This window comes from Canis aureus, chromosome 26, assembly GCF_053574225.1.
Source record: "Canis aureus isolate CA01 chromosome 26, VMU_Caureus_v.1.0, whole genome shotgun sequence".
NCBI lineage: Eukaryota > Metazoa > Chordata > Mammalia > Carnivora > Canidae > Canis > Canis aureus.
In genome coordinates this window covers 34642683-34662439 of record NC_135636.1, presented here as the reverse complement: position 1 = coordinate 34662439, position 19757 = coordinate 34642683, and the positions used below count along the sequence as shown (strand labels likewise).

Below are 19757 nucleotides of genomic sequence, written 5' to 3'. Positions count from 1 at the left end.
CTGAATCTTTTAGAAAAGATTTTATGTTATATAGTTTGATCAGTTTTGACAATTCATAACCCATGTAACCTACATCCCATTAAGACACAGACTATTCTCAGGGCACCTGGGTGGCTCAGTGGTTGAGCATCTCCCTTTGGCTCAGGTCGGGATCCAGGGGTCCTGGGATCAAGTCCCACATCGGGCTCCTCGTAGGGAGCCTCCTGCTCCCTCTGCGTGTCTCTCATGAATTAAAAAAATAAAATCTTAAAAAAAAAAGAGAGAGAGAGAGGGAGAGAGTATTCTCTATCATTAGAGAAAGTTCACTCATGCCCCTTTCTGGTTAATCAACAACTAAGCAACCACTGTTCTTTAATTTCTATCATCATAGATTAGATTTTGCCTAATTTAAAGTATTATATAAACAGAATCATACAGTATAGGCTTGTGTGTCTAGGCTTTTCAACATGTATTTTAAGATTCATCCACGTTGGGGTGCCTAGGTGACTCAGTTGGTTTGAGTGTCTGACTCTTGATTTTGGCTCAAGGTCACGATCTCAGGGTTGTGAGATTGAGCCCTATATTAGGCTCTGCACTGAGCTTGAGATTCTCTCTCTATCCCTCTCACCGCCCCTCCCCCTATGCTCATTCTCTTAAAATTTTTTTTCTTAAATAAAATCTTAAAAAAAAAAAAAGATTCATCCATGTTGCTGCATTTATTAGTTCACTTCATCCAACTGCTAGTATATATGGTATAATCTATGACTATCCCTAATGTGTCTGACCAGACCATGTATTTATTCTGTTGATGGACCCCCTAGCATGTTTCCAATTTGAGACCTGCATTAATATAATGCTGCAATAAACATTCTTGTACAGATCTTTTTATGGACACAGGTTTTCAATTTATTTGGGGTAAAAATACCTAGAACTGGAATTAGTCACCTCATTGTGGTTTAAATCTGCATTCCATTGATAATTAGTGAGGTCAAGAACTCTTTCATGTGCTTATTTATTGGCCATTTCTCTCTCTTGTAAAGCATCCATTTGAGTCTTGCTTTCTTTTATTATGGAGTTATAGAATTCTTTGTGTATTCTGAATACAAGTTTTCCATCAGATATACATGCTGCCAATATTCTCTCCCAGTAACATGTATTTAGTAACAGTATCCTATGTTGAACTCAAGTTTTTTTAAAAGATTGATTTATGATAGAAAGAGAGAGGCACAGAGACACAGGAGGAGGGAGAAGCAGACTCCATGCTGGGAGCCTGATGCAGGACTCGATCCCAGGACTCTAGGATCACACCCTGGGCCAAAGGCAGGTGCCAAACCGCTGAGCTACTCAGGGATCCCGAACTTAGGTTTTTAATTTTAATGAAGTCCACTGTCGATTGTTTTATCATTAGTGTTTATTTTGTGTCCTAGGGAACCTATAACCAAGGTCATGAAAGTGTTTTTACCATGTTATCATCTAGAAGTTTTAGCATTTTATTTTTTGTACTTTAGAATTTACAAAAGATGTCAGGCTCAGAATTTTTAAAAAATAAATGTGTCTTACTTTTGCTTTCTAATAAAACTCACCAAAATCAGAGCTTCCTAAGAATATAAAGTTTTATTAGGACATTTTCCTTCAATTCAGCCCTTTAACATCTAGATGGTTACATTTAAAAGGTTGTAGGTACATACATCTCTGAAACCTCACAGAATTATAAGCTCTAGAGACAGAAACGGCAAGAAATGGGGATTTCGCCCTAAGAATATTTTAATAGGATTGAATACAATGTAATGTAAACAATGGATTACAAAGTCTGTTGTACTTTACATTTAAAGAAAATATGAAAAATTTTGTTCATAAAGTTAAGACTGATTGAAGAACCTCACTTTTATCAAGGGCTACTTTACAGGTTATGAGACTAGATAATGTTTCCAACCTTGACAGTGGGTTGGACTTAGGAGTGAGTACCGTAACAAACAGTCCTTTTGTAACCTCTGGATCTATGGTTTACGTGGGATCAGAGAGCTTCACTAAAGCTACTGGTTCCCAAAGGCTAACTGCCATTTTCCTGCTATTTCAGAAAACATAATGATATATTCTTTACTGGAGAAAAGATAGATTATGAGGATGAAAATGAAATTTTCAGTGAAACAAAATGAGAATTTGCCAACTATAGATCCTCACTAAACATATAGTAATGGGTGTGTTTTAACAAGAAAAGTAAACCTAGAGGGAAGGTATTGAGTACAGAAATTAATCAAATATCTCATTGTGACAACTGCTGACTAAAGAGAGGATTAAGGGGGTGCCTGGATGGCTCAGTGGTTGAGTGTCTGCCTTTGGCTCAGGTCATGATCCTGGGGTCCTGAGATCGAGTCCCACGTCAGGTTCCCTGCAGGGAGCCTGCTTCTCCCTCTGCCTGTGTCTCTGCCTCTCTCTCTCTCTCATGAATAAATAAAATCTTTAAAAAAAGAGAAAGAGAGAGGATTAAGGATTTTATGGATGGATTCTTTTAAAATAAAAAGTAAAACTTTAAAGCAAAAGAGGTATGAGGTAGGAATGCCTAGGTGGCTCAGTTGGTTGAGCATCCAACTCTTGATTTCAGCTCAGGTCATGATCTCAGGGTCATGGGATTGAGCCCTCTGTCATGCTTTTCACTCAGTGAGGAGTCTGCTTGAAATCTTTTCTTTCTCCCTCTCCCTTTACCTCTCTAGCCCCACCAATCTCCCTCTTACTCTTATTTAAAAAAAAAAAAAAAGTAGTTGTACTAGTAGTACAAGGTACAAGTAGTGGAAATAGTGAGTCCTTACTGTTCTGAGGGGAAACAGTCAAGTATCGGCAGAGAGCTGAAGAAATCAGATTTTTCTCTTAATAGTAAGTATGACTTCCTAAGCCCTTAACCATCTGTCTGATTCTGGATCCCAACCCAGCTGAGTAGATTCTCTGTCCTGTGTGTAAGATTCTAGGCAGGGCCTACATGTCGGTGACTTCTATATTCACTACCATAACCATCATTCAGAAACCTGCACAAATTCCTACAGTATATGGGGGTTATATGGATATTGTCAGGAATAAATTAGTGGCTCCTAGCCCTGGAGGTCCTCCCCCTGGTCTGTCAACAACAAAGATCTCAAGCCTTGGAGGCTTTCCTACAATCTGCTTGAATGCCAGGTTTAAGAGATTGCAGTATACATGTATTTGGATCTGTTCACCTCTAGTCCACCCACACTGGCATCATCTTGTCCAAGCCGTCACCATCTGTTGCTTGGAGGACCTACAACAGCATCCTATTAGTATCCCTACTTCTAGTGTGTATCCAATCCAACCTCCACAGAATTTACCACTCAGAATGATCAGTTAGGTCATAGGTTTCTAAAACACGAATCTGGTTATTTCCCTTGTTAGAACCCAGTAACTTCCCACTGGATTTAGGATAATATAAACAACTTTAAGGAAGAGCCTGAAGATTTGGCCTGCAAACCCTCTAGCTTCCTCCTCATGCCCCTCTCTTGCTCACATTGTACCTCAACTGCACTGCCCTTCTTTCAGGCCTCAAGACCACCCAACACTTTCTCTCCTCAAGGATTTCAAAAGGCTATTTTCTGTGGAAGACCCATTCCCCTATCTTTTCCATGGATAAATCCCATTCAGTCTTGTCTTATTGTAAATGTCATTTCCTCAGAAAGCCTTCCCTGAACCTGAGGCCAAAATCAAATGCCCTGGTATACTCTCACATGGTACCCCTGCACTTTTTCTTTCCATCTTCTATTTATTTATTTTTAAAGATTTTATGTATATATTCATGAGAGACACGGAGAGAGAGAAACAGAGACATAGGCAGAGAGAGAAGCAGGCTCCATGCAGGGAGCCTGATGTGGGACTTGATCCCAGGACTCCAGGACATGCCCTGGGCTGAAGGCAGGCATTAAACCACTGAGCCATCCAGGGATCCCCATCTTCGCATCTTTTACAAGAATTTGTTTATTGGTGTGACTGCGTACAAAGCCTGTAAATCTTCTTGAACTTATGTTCAAGACCCTCCTCTGTTCAAAGCCCTTCAATAACTCTCCAGATGCAGAACTTGGACCAGTCTCTTTAGCAAGATGCTTAAGGCTGTCCACAAACTGGCAGTAGGATATCACAAGAAGGCACCAAAAGGCTAAAGATCTAAGTCACAGTTACTAACTATTGGACTGTGGGCAAGTTTCCTGGCTTCCCAGAGACCAAATTTATCTATAAAACAGTGGCATTCGTACATCTGCTATGGTTGCTAAGATAACTGAATGTCAACTTATGTGAAAAGTAACCTAATATCACTGATTTGTGTAAAATACACATAAAATTTATCATTAGTAACATTTTAGCACATTCACAATGCTATGTAAATTGCTAATTCTTTTTGTTACTCCCTTTTACATTTCTCCCATTCTGTTCATAGTAACACAACACTGTTTGGAATAACTCCCTTTTAAGACCAAACTATAGGGATCCCTGGGTGGCGCAGCGGTTTGGCGCCTGCCTTTGGCCCAGGGCGCGATCCTGGAGACCCGGGATCGAATCCCATATCGGGCTCCCGGTGCATGGAGCCTGCTTCTCCCTCTGCCTGTGTCTCTGCCTCTCTCTCTCTCTGTGACTATCATAAGTAAATAAATAAAAAAATTAAAAAAAAAAAAATTTTAAAAGACCAAACTATAATCTTATTAAATCTAATTTCCTTCATAAAGTTTCGGATCTTCTAAGCGCTGGAAATAACTGCTACATTTATCTAAAACACTTAATGCTTACCTTCTTCTAATACAATTGAATTCTTACCCAATTTGCCCACTTAGCCTAGAAGTTCTTTGAGAGCTAAGACCACTGTTTATCTACATTTATTTCTGAAGAATTAACATTTCTTTAGATGACTGGACTTCACATAAGGGTTTTGATTCTATACTTACTCTAAACTAGAAAAAGTGACATTTCTAACTGAATGGCAAAAAAATACAGAGATGGTCTTTTTCATATTAGAACAAAGAACTAAGTTAGAGGACATGTGGTTTAGTGTCGACAAGACAAGGCCTTCCAAGGTGTGGCCTCCATGTATTTTTTTTTTTTTTTTTGTGGCCTCCATGTCTTAACAGATGTTTAATAACCTATAAACCAAGATTTAAAAAGTCTTTAGTCCCAGTGTCCTGCATTTTTAACAGACATAGTCTACAAAGAACTAATTCCTTGGCTGTTTTTTTTTTTTTTGGCTGTTTTCTTTTGAGCTCATTTCTCTTTAGGGTTGCTATGTACATTCCCATAGTATGTCTGAGGTAGGAAGTTCATAGGACTCTCCCAAGCAGGAATACCTAGCAGGCTAAAGAACTTGACTGCCCTTCCAAGACAGCTTTTCCCTTTCAATAAGAGCATTAACAAATAACACATAGGTATATAACAGTTTATGATGTGCTTTCGCATACATCATCCCATTCAGTCCTGGTATAAACTACCCAGAAGAAACCTTAGGAAGCTAGAAGCATTTAAGACTGTATTTTATAACTTTCTGGATTTAAAGCAATTACATTCCCTTCTTCAGAACCAAGAAAGTGTGGAAGAAAGCTGTAAAAGCCAATTTACATTTATTGCATTGTCTAAATTTTTTTTAAAAGATTAAGAAGAAGGAGAGAGTCCCAAGCCGACTCTGAGCTGAGCACAAAACTGGACTTGAGCCTTGATCCCAGGACCCCGAGACCACGGCCTGAGCCAAAACCAAGAGTTGGATGTTCAACTGACTGTGCCATCCAGGCACCACACATTTATTTCTTTATCACATTTTAACGCACATTTATTTAATTATTTATCACATTCTAATCACTGGACAGTAAGCAACAGGGACTGTTATCAGTTTTGTTTACCAACACAATTCCTAATTAGCATCATGAATACACACTGTGCCAGGCACATCGTGGAATCTCAGTAAAAATTTGTGAATTAATAAATGAATCAGATTATAATGTGATGCAGAAAATGGCTACATCTTAGGAAGGTCACCAGATAATGCTAAGCATGAAAATACTTGCCTTATTATGTGGAGAGTTTGTAATTTGTCATAGTGATTCTAGAGACCAAAAATACTACACTTCAATAAAAAAGAGATCAGCCCCACTAAGTGGTGCAGCTCTTAGCTACTCCTTACCTTGATTCGTGAACTGGGGTTCAGCATGATATATTTAATAGAACCTTGGATGTTCTCTGTCCAGGAGACCAGCCAAGTAACCTTATTATCATGTCGGACCTCTTTCCATTTATGTCCCGTGGGAGGAGAAGGAACCTTGGCATCTCTGTGGAAATAACAAAGCAGGAGGGCAGTAGAATGAGAAGTGAGGGACATTTTCACCTTTCATGACCTAACGTGGATAAATCTTCTAAGTATGTATTTTCATGTTTCCTCCTCATTACCAGTCAGTAACTGAAAAATACTTGGAGATCTGTACATGGAAATACCATGTTGTTCCCAACGGTCTTGTATAGTGTGGGAAAACACCTCCAGCAACATACTCTCAAGAACAAAGGAAGCCCCTGACTTGATTTCTGGCCCAAACAATGAATTGTGCTCACTTGCTACAGTTGATGATGATATCCTCAGGCATGATCCGTCTCTTCAGCATGCCCATCTTGGGGTGGTTGCCACGGCCACGGAAAAGCCCAGGAGGTTCTATCTTGAAGTTGGCAATCCTCTCTCTGTGGTTATCCATAACACAGAAGCCATATTCTTTCAGTAATTTTTCATTCTCTTCTTTGATTTTCTGGAACACAGAAAGGAAGTATTCAAAATGGGCTCAAATTGCTGTTTTCCACTCATATTTTACCTCTTACTCGATAACAGTTCGAGGTACAGAAAAGTCTAAAAATCATTAAGAAATAAATGCAAATGCAGAAACCTGGCTGGCTCAGTCAGAAGAGCATATACAACTCCTGATCCCAGGGTCATGAGTTTGAGCCCCACACTAGGTGCAGAGATAAATAAGTAAAACTTTAAAAAATAATAATTATAAATAAATTATTTTTAAAGAGAAAGAAATGCAAATAAGGATAACTTCTAAAAGTGTTTTTAAACTAAATATAATAAAATTCCCCAAAATATCTACCTTTGAGGACTGACCCCGACTACAGATCCAAAGTTGATTTTTTTTTTAATCTTCAAGAACTTATGTGTGAACATGTTACCTAGGTATTTTTAAAAGTAACTTTAAAAATTAACATTTTGTTGAGTAGTGTCAAAATGGTAGACAGGGAAGAATCTATGATAGGCCTCATAAAGAACATCTCCATGTTCTCTAATAGGTTCCAGGCACATTTAGTTAAACGTCATTTCAGATGGGCTTTCAAGCTTAAACATACCTGTCATAGATTCTTTCCTAGGTATACGGGTACACATACATTATGTACTTTGTGATCCTTGATCCAAAAGTGTGGGAGTGGAACTTGGGAGCCTCCTTTACCCTCTGTTGACTCTATCTTCATATTATACTTAGAAATTCAACTTAACTAAGTCCTGTTGCCTTGTGGGTGAGAAGAGATTCAGAACCTGGCAGCAGGTGTCTTTGGCCAGGGCTCTGACAAGGTGATACTTCTGAAACCTCCTTAAGCTTTGGATCACTACTTGCAAGAACAAAGCTCAAAAGTGGTTTTTAAGTTTTAAAACACCGCTCAAAGAATAAACCAAGTTTCACTAATTTGGAACATTTAGAAGACTAAACTGAGACTGAAAAGTCTGATGCAATTATCATTTTTATAGTAAGTCATAATTTTTAAACTACAAGTCAAATAGGTACCATCAGACAATGAATTATATAATAAATACAGTGGCCTAAATCTTATAAACATACAAGTCCTTTAAAATACTGAAACTAAAGAGTTTCAAAATTCCTTAAAATCCTTAACTTCTGGACCTCCAATTAGGATGGACGGAAGGCAAGCAGGCAGGCAGGCAGACAAGACAAACTCTAGCCTGGACTTCTCTAGATTGGGGTTGGCAAATCTTTTCTAAACAGAAAATATTTTAGGCTTGCGGGCTATACAGTCTCTTTTGGAACTACTCAACCCTGCCACTGTCAAATGAAAGTAACCACAAATGATATGTAAACAAGTAGATACGGTTGTGTTCCAAAGAACTTTTTAATAAAAGTATGCAGGCTACAGTTTGCCCACTGGTAATCTAGAAGAAAATGACATCCCACTGGATACTGGATACTAGAAAGATTCCTCTGGAGTAAAGATGAAGATGGATGAGCATGGCTAGATCCCAGGGTAAAATAAATCAAGAACAGGGAGGTACATGGGCAGTATCATAGTATCTGTCTTAAAACCCTAATATCCAGGAGCCATTGTACAGGTCTGCCCACAGTTAAATACTGTATTACTGTAGTTACTGACTGCTTAGGTTCCAAGAGCACTAGGTTCTTATACTGAGCCATTAAATAAAATGCCTATTATTCAAAATTTTTGGTCTGTGTAAAAACTAAGAAAACTTAAACTTTACTATCCCAAGAATCCTATATCTTTAATATAGAACCATGTGAAATTACTAAAGTGAAATCTATATTGTTAAGAACCAAGAAGAAAATTAGATGAATTAAACACTTCCAAAATCCTCCAGGGATTTAAGAAATTCTGTAGTACCAGTTTCTCCTCCTTGCTCATCTGTTTCCGAGCTTCTGACTGGGCTTTGAAATACTGGCTCATCTGGGTAAAATCACATTTGCTTAGGTTGGTGATAATATTCTTCTCTTCATTAGTCATTTCCTAGTTAAGAAAAGGGTGAAGACAGAAGAAAAAGGTAAATATGCTGTTTATCCCACAAGTTTCTTTGTGATTACAGCAAAGTATTTTTTTTTTCAGCCAAAGGTGTCTAGAGAGGTAGGCAATCTAAATTCATGAGCTTTGAAAAAAAAAAAAAACATAATTTTATTACTTTGTTCTATTATAAAATACTTAATAAAATAAAAAATGCTTTACATGATATATCCTTTAAAAAAGGTTATAGAACTCTTATGTAATTTCTTGGGCTCCTTACACATTGCCACATCCGCAAGCATATGTATCATCCCACAGTTGGAAAAACATGAATATATATCATTTGCTTTAGTAATGAGAGAAATATTTCTATATTCATTCTCTCTTAGAAACATTATCCCTTGGGATGCCTGGGTGGCTCAGCGGTTTAGCGCTTGCCTTTGGCTCAGGGCGTGATCCCTGGGTTCCGGGATCGAGTCCCACATTGGGCTCCCTGCATGGAGCCTGCTTCTCTCTCTGCCTGTGTCTCTGCCTCTCTCGAATAAATAAAATCTTTTAAAAAAAAGAAAAGAAACATTATCCCTGACCTACTCACTTATTAAATATTATTTCCAGAACTATTCAGAAGGTAAACGTCAGCTCACTTCTGTCCACACAATCCAAATTGAAAATAAGATTGTTTAAAATCACCTAGACAGATATAGGAAATGCGATTTCAAGAGCAGAAAGTACCAAAAGTAAATAAGCAAGAATCAAAGGGAATGGGACATCACAATGTAATATCTTGCAATAGCAGAGGACAGGCAGTCCTGCAGAGACAGACTTTCCTCTGCTCAGGCAGAGCTGAGGTTTATTGTTTGGCCTAATAAACTCCCTCCTGCAGCCATAAGTGTGTGGAAGGAAAGACACAGAAGTATTCTTGTTGGATAGAAACCTTACATAATATATTGAATGAATAGGGAAAAAAGAAAAACTTTGCATATAATAAAATTCAGAAAGCTCAAATTTTACATTACAGACCTTTTTGTAAAGTAACAGTTTATTAACTGAGTACTTGATTAATATTTCTGCAAGGTGCTAGGATATTAATACATGGGCAACAATACCTTTCTCCAGTCTTTAAAGAAATTTTTCCTAAATATTTCCTTAGTAGTATATTCATGGTCGAGCATTTTTGCAAAGAAGGTAGCTACTTCTTCTGCTTTGGGGCTCAGCTTCATGACTTTACCTAGAGGAAAAAGCAGTTTCAAAAATTGAGCTGTATAGTTTATGTTTTGAATATAAATACTGAGCTCTGGAGAAGTCTTCTAACTAATGGTTTACCTTCCCAAGGTACACAAAGGTCTGGTGACATATGGTAACAATAACAACAAAGACAATACACTGATTTATATCTAGTTGTATAAATTCTCCTTCTCTTTAGCAGATATTTACCTGGGTCATTCTCTGGAGACTATGCCAGTAAACTGTTCCCAGGTGCCTGCTCAGGACAGGGATGAGCTGGGGGAGGCCCAGCCACTCTTCCTTTTCCTTTCAGCAAGCAGGGTCCTTTACACCTCTTCAATGGTTTTTAAAACTCAAATCCTCAGAGGGACTCCTGCCACTGCTAAGCTAAGCAGCCTCTGTTCAAGAAGGGGAGGAAGGGATAGGGCAGGGAGTGGAAGAAAGGAATTGTGGGGAAAAGAAATAGGCATCTTTCTTCTTTAAAGTTAGGTGGGTGGAATATGAATAAAATAATATATATCCATAGCAGGCAAGCCCAGATATCCCACATGAAAAATCTAAATAAGACCTTCTTCTAGAACTTTTGTACTCAAAAATGTGGTTCACAGACCAGCAGCTTTAGCATCACGTGGGAGTTGTTAGAAATGCAGTATCTCTGGGGTACCTGGATGGTGTTGTCAGTTGGGCATCCGACTGTCCGCTTTGGCTCAGGTCACATGATCTCAGGGTCATGAGATCGAGCCCCAACTTGGGGTCCACACTCAACGAGGAGTCTACTTAAGATTCTCTCTCCCTCTTTCTCTGCCTCTGTCCCTCCCCACCCATGCTGTCTCTCAAATAAATAAATCTTTAAAAAAAGAAAAAAAGAAATGCAGAATCTAAGGCCCAACCTTGGATCTACAGATTCAGAAAATGCATTTTAGAGGCCTCCAGGTGGCTTATGTATATACTAGAGTTTGAGAGATGACTGCTCTGAACAACACAAGCACTATGAGGTTGCCTCTTTCAGGGAAATAAGACTTATCCAGAGCACAAGGGATGACTGGGGTTCTTGGTAGTGTGCACATGTTAGTAAAAGCTGTTCTAAAAGAATCCTGATGTCGGGATCCCTGGGTGGCGCAGCAGTTTGGCGCCTGCCTTTGGCCCAGGGCACGATCCTGGAGACCCAGGATCGAATCCCACATCGGGCTCCCGGTGCATGGAGTCTGCTTCTCCCTCTGCCTATGTCTCTGCCTCTCTCTCTCTCTCTGTGACTATCATAAATAAATAAAAAATAAAATAAAATAAAAGAATCCTGATGTTACACAACAGAAACTGCTAACTTGTAAAGTCAATGTGAATGAGCCCTAGGAGTTCTGTGTATACCTTAATTAGTAATAAAGCAATAAAGGAAAGTACTTGGGAGTTTAATCTACTTTTCAGATAGAGTATTTTTAATAGTACTCTCAGGGCCAATTTCCATTTTTTTTCTTGAATATGCAACTATACAGCACCATTTGGAACTAATCCATGGCATAATAACTTGACTATTCCTAAAATGAGGTAAAGTACCATTCCACTGCCTTACTATTACATAGGCATTAATTCACCAAGGATTTTCACTTTCATTATAGAAAACTAAAACTTAACCAGAAATCCATTCATTTCAAAACTCAGAAGACATCTCATTTCATGATAGTTGGGAAATTATCATCCCTAACTGCAGGGATGAAGGGAACTGTGGCACAAAATTGAAATTGTTAGGGTAGACAGAAAGAACCTGCTTGGAATCCGTAACTCAAAAGGCCAACAGGTGGCACCACTTTCCCCTTTCAACCCCCTCTAAGCTTCTGCCTTTGCAAGAAGACACTGGGGAGACAGGGTTATTAGCTCTCAAGAGATTCCTGCACTTCTTAAGATCGCCTCAACTCAGGTCTGAACTATAGTTGCCACTAAAGTTGTAACATGCTTCTGGAAAAATTTAAGTCATTAAAAATAAAATGAAAGAAAATACATGGCAAGAAAGACTGTAAAGTGTTCTTGGGTCTGTTTGGCATAAACTGGTATCAATAAATATTTGAAAATCAAAAAATGGAGACTCTCTGGCCAATTTTACTGAATTCTTCTGTACCAATAGAGGAAACAATTCTGATGCCTCCTGTTTTAGATGAGCTGTCAAAAGAGGAAATGACAGCTCTCCAGCAGCAGAGTGGTAGGAGGATGACTAGAAGGTTCCTGGCAAAGGGAGCACTTTGTGGAAAAGGCTGAGCTCCAGGAAGAAGAAACTGCTGAGTCAGAGCTGTAAACTGGAGGTTCTCAGCAGAGACAAGTCACTGCTTCAGCCAACCTGTGCCCCACCTCCCTGGTAGGTTCAAAGGAGTCCGAGAACTCCTTCCCTAGAGAGTAGGCAGGACTTACAGTATCAATTTGGACTAATAATTCAAATACAACATCCTGACTTACTACAGAGTGGGAGTTTACACAATCAAAGGGAAGAAATCCCAGTGAGAAACCCAACTGAGAAAATGATATAGCTGGAGTTCCTATAATAGGAGGGCTGGGCAAAATGGAAGAAGAGACCATAGTAACCAGTGATGACTGATTCAGGGCTTGGCTTCCCATCTTAAAAAGAGAAACCCAGGGGCGCCTGGGTGGCTCAGTTGATTAGGTATCCAACTCTTAATTTTGGCCCAGGTTATGGTCTCAGAGCTGGAAGATCAAGCCCTGTGTCAGGCTCCACACTGAGCATGGAGTCTGCTAGGGACTCTCTCTCCTACTCCCTTGCCCTCCTCCCCGAAATAAATAAAAATCTTAAAGAAGAAGAAGAAGAAGAAAAGAGAAATGAAGAAGATGGAAGAAGATGGAAGAAGATGGCAGAAGGAAGAAGAAAAGAGAAATCCAAAGACTAGAGAATCTAGCTTTCCTTCAAATCATTTTGAGCCTCAAAGTGGGGGGCTTTACTCGTTCTGCTTCCTAAACCTTTTGCTAAGTCCAGACTTGAGCTACAGAATACATGGACTTTCAGGATGGTCTTTCTTCGAAGTTCTGGGCTCTTTCTCCTCACTGGAGTTTGGCTTTGGAGTCATATTCAAACATCTCCAGGAATGACCAACAATGAGTGCTAATAGTAGAACTCTGTCCTGTGCTCTAGTCAACACCAATCAGAATATTTGATGCAAGCATTTGTCATTAAGGCCATGCAAACAGGGATTAGCCAATATAGTTCCCTGCTGGGTCTTGGTGTCCAACACAGACACACTGAGTAAACAGTGTTTAAAAAAAAAATGAATTCCAGCTTGCCAAGTCTGACATGCCTCCCACGTGCGAGACCCAGCCATTCAGTATAAACTACTACCTTTAAAGTATCTGTGGCCTTAACCACCGCTGGTGGACAAAGAGATGCACTAGAATTCTCTTAAGCATTTACCATTGGTGCCTTTCAGCAGTCTTCCTGCCCAGTATTTAGTATTTCTCACTGTTTGGTCAGCAGACCATTTGGTTTAGAAGCACCCCCAATATTATTCCACATCTATTAAATGAGCCCAGACCCACCTGGTAAATCTTAAGCACATAGGATTTGGGGGAAAATGCTCCAGCTCTTTCTGGATAGAACTCTTGGAATGAGGGAGATCAGCTGAATATTCCCATCTACATAGTGCTACATTGCAAAGAAAGAATGTCAAAGATGCTTAAATTCTTCTACCCAAGGACAGAAAATACTGATGGTAGTTAATGGACAATTCTGAGTGTTTTCAGAGAACCAGACAGGGCACTTCTTCACAGCAGGCCACGAAATCTGACTGCACACAGAGTAAAGGCATAGTACTGTGCTGCATAGAGTAAGTGACAGACACTTATCAGCCTTACCTAGAGGCTGATAGCTGACTAATTAATCTTCAAATACTAGTACTACTTCTCATCATGAGTGGCTTGTCAGTTTGCATTATATTGCTAAAATACTATCATTTGAGTAAGGCTTTTCTAATAAATCTTGCCAAAGTAGCTCCTCAGAAATGAAGTTCAGATAATAACATTTAACGTGGGGACCAAGTGCTATGAGCTATGTAGACGGACATTTTTGGGACCATGTAGTTAAAATGTTAACAGTCTCTTTGTCAAGGCACTTCTTCATCACCAAATGGGCCTTTAAGAGCGAAGTAAACACTGGATAACCCTCTCCCAAATCCCACAAGGACAATACGACAAAATGAAATAAACAAAAAGGATTACATAGCACAAGATCCTTTCTCATTTTCTATTCTTCTAAATAGAAGCAAACTCTTTTCTTGGCCAAGAATTAGACAACCTTGGAACAACTCACCATCATAGTAAAACTTGACACTCTCTGGAAGAGGCTCATATGGTGGAGCAAATACAGGGCCTTTATGTTCTAAGAATTTCCACTTGATGCCTTCAGGATAGCGCTCTTCTTCCCACCTTTAAAAAAGTAGAGCCTCATTTAGTGATCACCTAATAAATGCCCAAATAATTAACCTGCTCAATTGACTGGTGTGCTAGAATAACTCTGGGCCCCAGATTCAAGGCCTGGACCAAAATAACCAGTATTCTTCACTTTGAAAAAGCCAACACTCACAACAAATAAAATGGAATACTCATATGAACACAGGAAAATACAGTTCAGTAGTGCAGTTCTAAGACTGGATACAAGGGAGGGACGCCTGGGTGGCTCAGCAGTTGAGTGTCTGCCTTCGGCTCAGGGTATGATTCCAATACTGGGACGGACTCCCACATTGGGCTCCCTGCAAGGAGCTGCTCCTTCCTCCGCCTATATCTCTGCCTCTGTGTTCTCTCATGAATAAATAAATAAAACCTTTAAAATGGTATACATGGCAGAGGTATTATTATGCTATTGATAACACTGAAAAAGACCACCTGGGAGTGGAGATGCCAGATGAAGGTACAAGGAAAAACAATCCTGTAAGAAAGTACATGATGGAACAGAGAAAACTGGAAAATAATAATTCAGTGGGGGTATATGGAGTTTAAGGTACTTAAACTTTAAGGGTTACCTAGAGCCATCTAACAGACACTGATAAGCGAATGTTAGATAAGTACTTTAAAAGGGACATTATATAACCATCACTTAACATTCAACAATTAATACTATGCTAAGTTTCCTAATTTTTTGCTGAACCATTTCAGCAATGTACATTGCAGACATGATACCACATCTCTAAATAGTTCAGTAAACATCTCTATAGAAATAAGGATATCCTCTCACATAACTAAAATACTATCACATCTAACAAAATTAGTATCATTGTAATACCTAGATCTTATTAAAAACTTCCCAATTAAATTTAAAATGTATTTTATAGGTAAGGATCCAATTAAGGATCATGCGCTACAATTGGTTGATAGGTGGCTAAGTCTTTCTTTTTCTGGAATTAGACCTTCTCACCATCAGCACGATTTTCTTTCTTGAGTCAGTTGTCTTACATACAAAATATTTTAAAACTTCATAGATTTTAATCTCCACTATTTCTACCTTAAAATTAAAAGCCCTAAAGTTCTACAGAATCCTTCTGAAAGCTAATTGTGCATACTCTATTACTTCCTACCATCTTCTAACTCCAGTATCTCTAACTCCAATGTTTAAAGTTCAGAAATATTAAATAAAAAGTACACATATCAAACGCTGTAATAAAAGCATCACTATAAAACCAAAGTAAACATAGATGGTGAAATGGTTTCTGACAAGAGTCCCAAGACCATTCAATGGAGCAAAGAAATCTCTTCAACAAATGGAGTTGGGAAAACTAGATAATCACATGCAAAAGAATGAAGTTGGGCCCTTACCTTATACTATATAAAAAAATTTAAACTCAAAATGGGTCAGAGACCCAAATGTAAAAGCAAAAAGTATAAAACTCTTCAAAGAAAGACACAGAGCAAAAGCTTTGTGACTTTGCATTTAGCAATGATTTCTTAGATAAGACACCAAAAAGCACAGGCAACAAAAGAAAAAGATCAACTGCACTACAAAGTTAAAAACTGTACATAAAAAAAAAACCACAACAACTGTACATCAAAGGACATAACAGAGTAAGGAGGCAACCCACGAATGAGAGAAAACGTTTGCAAAGCATATATCTGATAAAGGATTAAGATCTAGAATGAAGAACTACAGCTCAACTACCAAAGAGCAACCCAATTAAAAAAACAGCAAAGGACTCGAGTACACATTCCTCCAAAGATATACAAATGGATAGTTAGCATCTGAAAAAATACTCAGGATGCCTGGCGGTGCTTGGGTTAAGGTTAAGCATCTGCCTTTGGCTCAGGTCATGATCCCAGGGTTCTGGAAGGGCGCATTGTGGCGCATCACGCACATCACATTGCATCACACTGCACCGTACCGCACCCCCCATCCCATCCCATCCCATGGGGCTCCTTACTTAGCAGGGAGCCTGCTTCTCCCTGTCTGATACTCCCCCTGCTTGTGTGCTCTGACAAATAAAATCTTAAAAAAACAAAAACAAAAACAAAACCTCAACATCACCAATCATTAGGAAATATAAATCAAAACTATGAAACACTGCTCACATCCTATTAGGATGTTTTATTACAAAAACAAAAACAAACCAGGAAGTAACAAGTGCTGATAACGATGTGCAGGAATTAGAACGCTTATACACTGCTGGTGAGAATGTAAACTGTCCAGCCACTGTGAAAATCAATACAGCTGGAAAGTGAAACACAGAACTACCTACCATATGATCCAGCAATTTTACTCCTAGGAATATACTGTAACAACTGAAAGTAGGTATTTAAACAAATACTTGTTCTCCAATGTTCACAGCAACACTATTCACAATTGCCAAAAGGTTGAAACTAAGTATCTATCAATAGATGAACGGATAAATAAAATGTGGTCTCTCCAAAAAATGAAGTGTTATTCAGCCTTAGAAAAGAAGGAAATTCTGACACATGCCACAACAAGGATGTACCCTGAGAACATGTTCTTTTTTTTTTTTATAGGTTCATTTTTTTTAAAATTTTTTATTTATTTATGATAGTCACACAGAGAGAGGGAGAGAGAGAGAGAGGCAGAGACACAGGCAGAGGGAGAAGCAGGCTCCATGCACCGGGAGCCCGACGTGGGATTCGATCCCGAGTCTCCAGGATCGCGCCCTGGGCCAAAGGCAGGCGCCAAACCGCTGCGCCACTCAGGGATCCCTCCTGAGAACATGTTCTTAAGTGAAATAAGCGAGCCACAAAAGCCACATGCTGTGTATTTCCACTTACATGAGATGAGGTAAGTCAAGTAATCAAATTCATAGACAAAAAGCAGAAGGATAGTTACCAAGGTCTGGGGGAAAGGGGGAAAGTGGAGAATGAGGGAGAATTACTTAAAAGAGTTTCAGTTTTATAAGATGAAAAGAGTTCTGGAGATGGATGGTAGTAGTAAGGGTTATACAACAATACGAATGTACTTGATACACTTAACTGCATATTTAAAAACGATTAATATGGTAAATTTTTAAAAATATGTTTATTTATTATTTATTTATTATTATTTATTATAATAAATAAATTTATTATTTATTCATTTATTTATTCATGATAGACAGAGAGAGAGAGAGGCAGAGACACAGGCAGAGGGAGAAGCAGGCTCCATACTGGAACCCTGATGCAGGGACCCCAGGATCGCGCCCCGGGCCAAAGGCAGGTGCCAAAACACTGAGACACCCAGGGATCCCCTAATAGGGTAAATTTTGTTTTTATGTTTACAACATAAAATTAAAAAAAAAAAAAAAAACCTGAAAGTCAATATTTAACAAAATCTTAAACCTAGAAGGAGCATTAAAGATGCTCCATAACCAATCTATCACTCTACATATGAAATGGGCAGGATATCCCAACTAGACACTGGCATGGAAAGGCCTGGATGCAGAGAGACCCATCCAAATCCCAGAGTATACTACTCTCCAAATCAGAAAAAACTCACATGTATGTATGTATGCATGTATGTATGTATGAGGTGTGTGGGCATGTATGTGAGAGTAGCTACAAGAAGTCTATGTTGAAGCAGTCACAGTAACTGAGGAGATGCAGAGTACCCTGTCTTCTCCTATACTGGGACTTGGTTCCATTCCTCTCATCAACGTCAGTGATTCTTAATTAAGACTCCAAACCATTTTTAAAATTCTTCTTATTGCAACATGTTCATCCTGAGGACTCACAGTAACTTTCATACCATTTAAGCTAAATAAGAGATTCAGTCAATCACTCAATACTAAACCTCACAGAAAGGGAATATATCCTTTAAGAGGCTGATAATGGATCGAAACCATTACTATACAAATAAAAATAGTAGTGCTGCCCTTCTAGCACTCACCAACAAAATTAAGAAAAACACATATTTAGACACCAAAATGACTTGAGGCCTGACTTATAAATTCAAGACAGTTATCAATTTGACAGTAGAATATGCTTGAAAAGGGGAAGGTGGGAAAGTGCTAGAAATGTGTGTGAGTTAATCACCCATAATGCTGTTTGAAATCAAGCTCCTTTGCAGTTAACAAGCACCTCACAGTACATTGTAAAATGAATATTTAATTTTTAAAATTCAGAAGTAAAGCACACATACTAAAGCTTTCTTAAAGATAATCTTTAGAATCAAAGGCAGCTTCTCTGGTTTGAGGAGAATATCAATCCATATGCCATACATTTCTTATCACTATTACTGATCGTGAGTCTGATCTTTCAACATTGTTCTCTACATATAACCCTAACTCATTTTACTTTTGCTAAAAGAGACTGAAATCTTAAAGTCACCTAACACAGCAATGTAACATTCTAATTTCTAGGTCTTTCTGTGAAGAATTGTCTGTTTAGAATAAATATGCAACTTCTGTTCCAGGTCAGCTCAGCCCTGACACAAAAGTGTATGTAACTCAAAGCATAACTGAAACTCCACAAATGTTTACACAATGAGTCACCCTTAAAAACAGGGGGATCTCAGTTAAGTAAGTTTTCCCACAAACCTGAACATACCACTTAACACCACTTGGAACACTGTTTCTATGGGGGAAAATATGATAAAAATAAAGAAACTCAGAGAGGATCTGAACCTTCCCCTTCTCTCTAATCACCAAAGAGAAGATAAAGATCAAAGTTTTGCTGGTTTCTTTTTGGCAACATTAACAAAATCTAAGACTTTCGGGGGAAGCAAAAGGTCTCCACGTTTGCCAAACTGATGAAGTGTGCCTCTTTTAGTGGGAGAGCAAGAGGAATAATAAAAAAAAAAAAATGACAATATCCGCCTTTTAACCCCTGACTAGGCTGTCAGTGGTGGTCACTGAGAACTGGACCACTGACTTCAGAGTACAGTAGGCAGCTTACCATGACAGAAGAAAGGGGCAAACTATCAGCTAAGAGGTCAATCATTCTTGTTCTCTACTTCTAAAAACTTACAGTGTGATATTAAGCAATGTGCTTAATAAAGCACAAAATTTAACTTGAGGACAGCATGCATTGGAGGCTGTAGAAAAGACTGCTTACCTGCAAACCAACCATCTTCAGTTGAAGACTAACCAATCCCACTTAAACCAAAATTAAGAAGAAAAATCAGGGGGATCCCTGGGTGGCTCAGCGGTTTAGCGCCTGCCTTTGGCCCAGGGCGTGATCCTGGAGTCCTGGGATCGAGTCCCACATCAGGCTCCCGGCATGGAGCCTGCTTCTCCCTCCTCCTGTGTCTCTGCCTCTCTCTCTATGTCTATCATAAATAAATAAATCTTAAAAAAAAAAAAAAAAAAAAAACAACTTAAAAAAAATAATAAAAATCAAAA

At 38.8% G+C, this 19757-nt stretch overlaps 1 protein-coding gene across 1 annotated transcript in view; it reads right to left on the bottom strand.

Moving 5' to 3' along the window:
* The window catches only part of TOP1 (DNA topoisomerase I), a 91064-nt gene that overhangs the window by 11781 nt on the left and 59526 nt on the right, over positions 1 to 19757 (bottom strand). Inside the window, exons 9-13 of the mRNA XM_077873167.1 lie at positions 14264 to 14379; positions 9846 to 9967; positions 8626 to 8748; positions 6562 to 6749; positions 6140 to 6284 (exon numbers count right to left, since the gene is read on the bottom strand). Coding sequence (XP_077729293.1) covers positions 6140 to 6284; positions 6562 to 6749; positions 8626 to 8748; positions 9846 to 9967; positions 14264 to 14379 — 694 coding nt within the window. The remainder of the gene's footprint in view (positions 1 to 6139; positions 6285 to 6561; positions 6750 to 8625; positions 8749 to 9845; positions 9968 to 14263; positions 14380 to 19757) is intronic.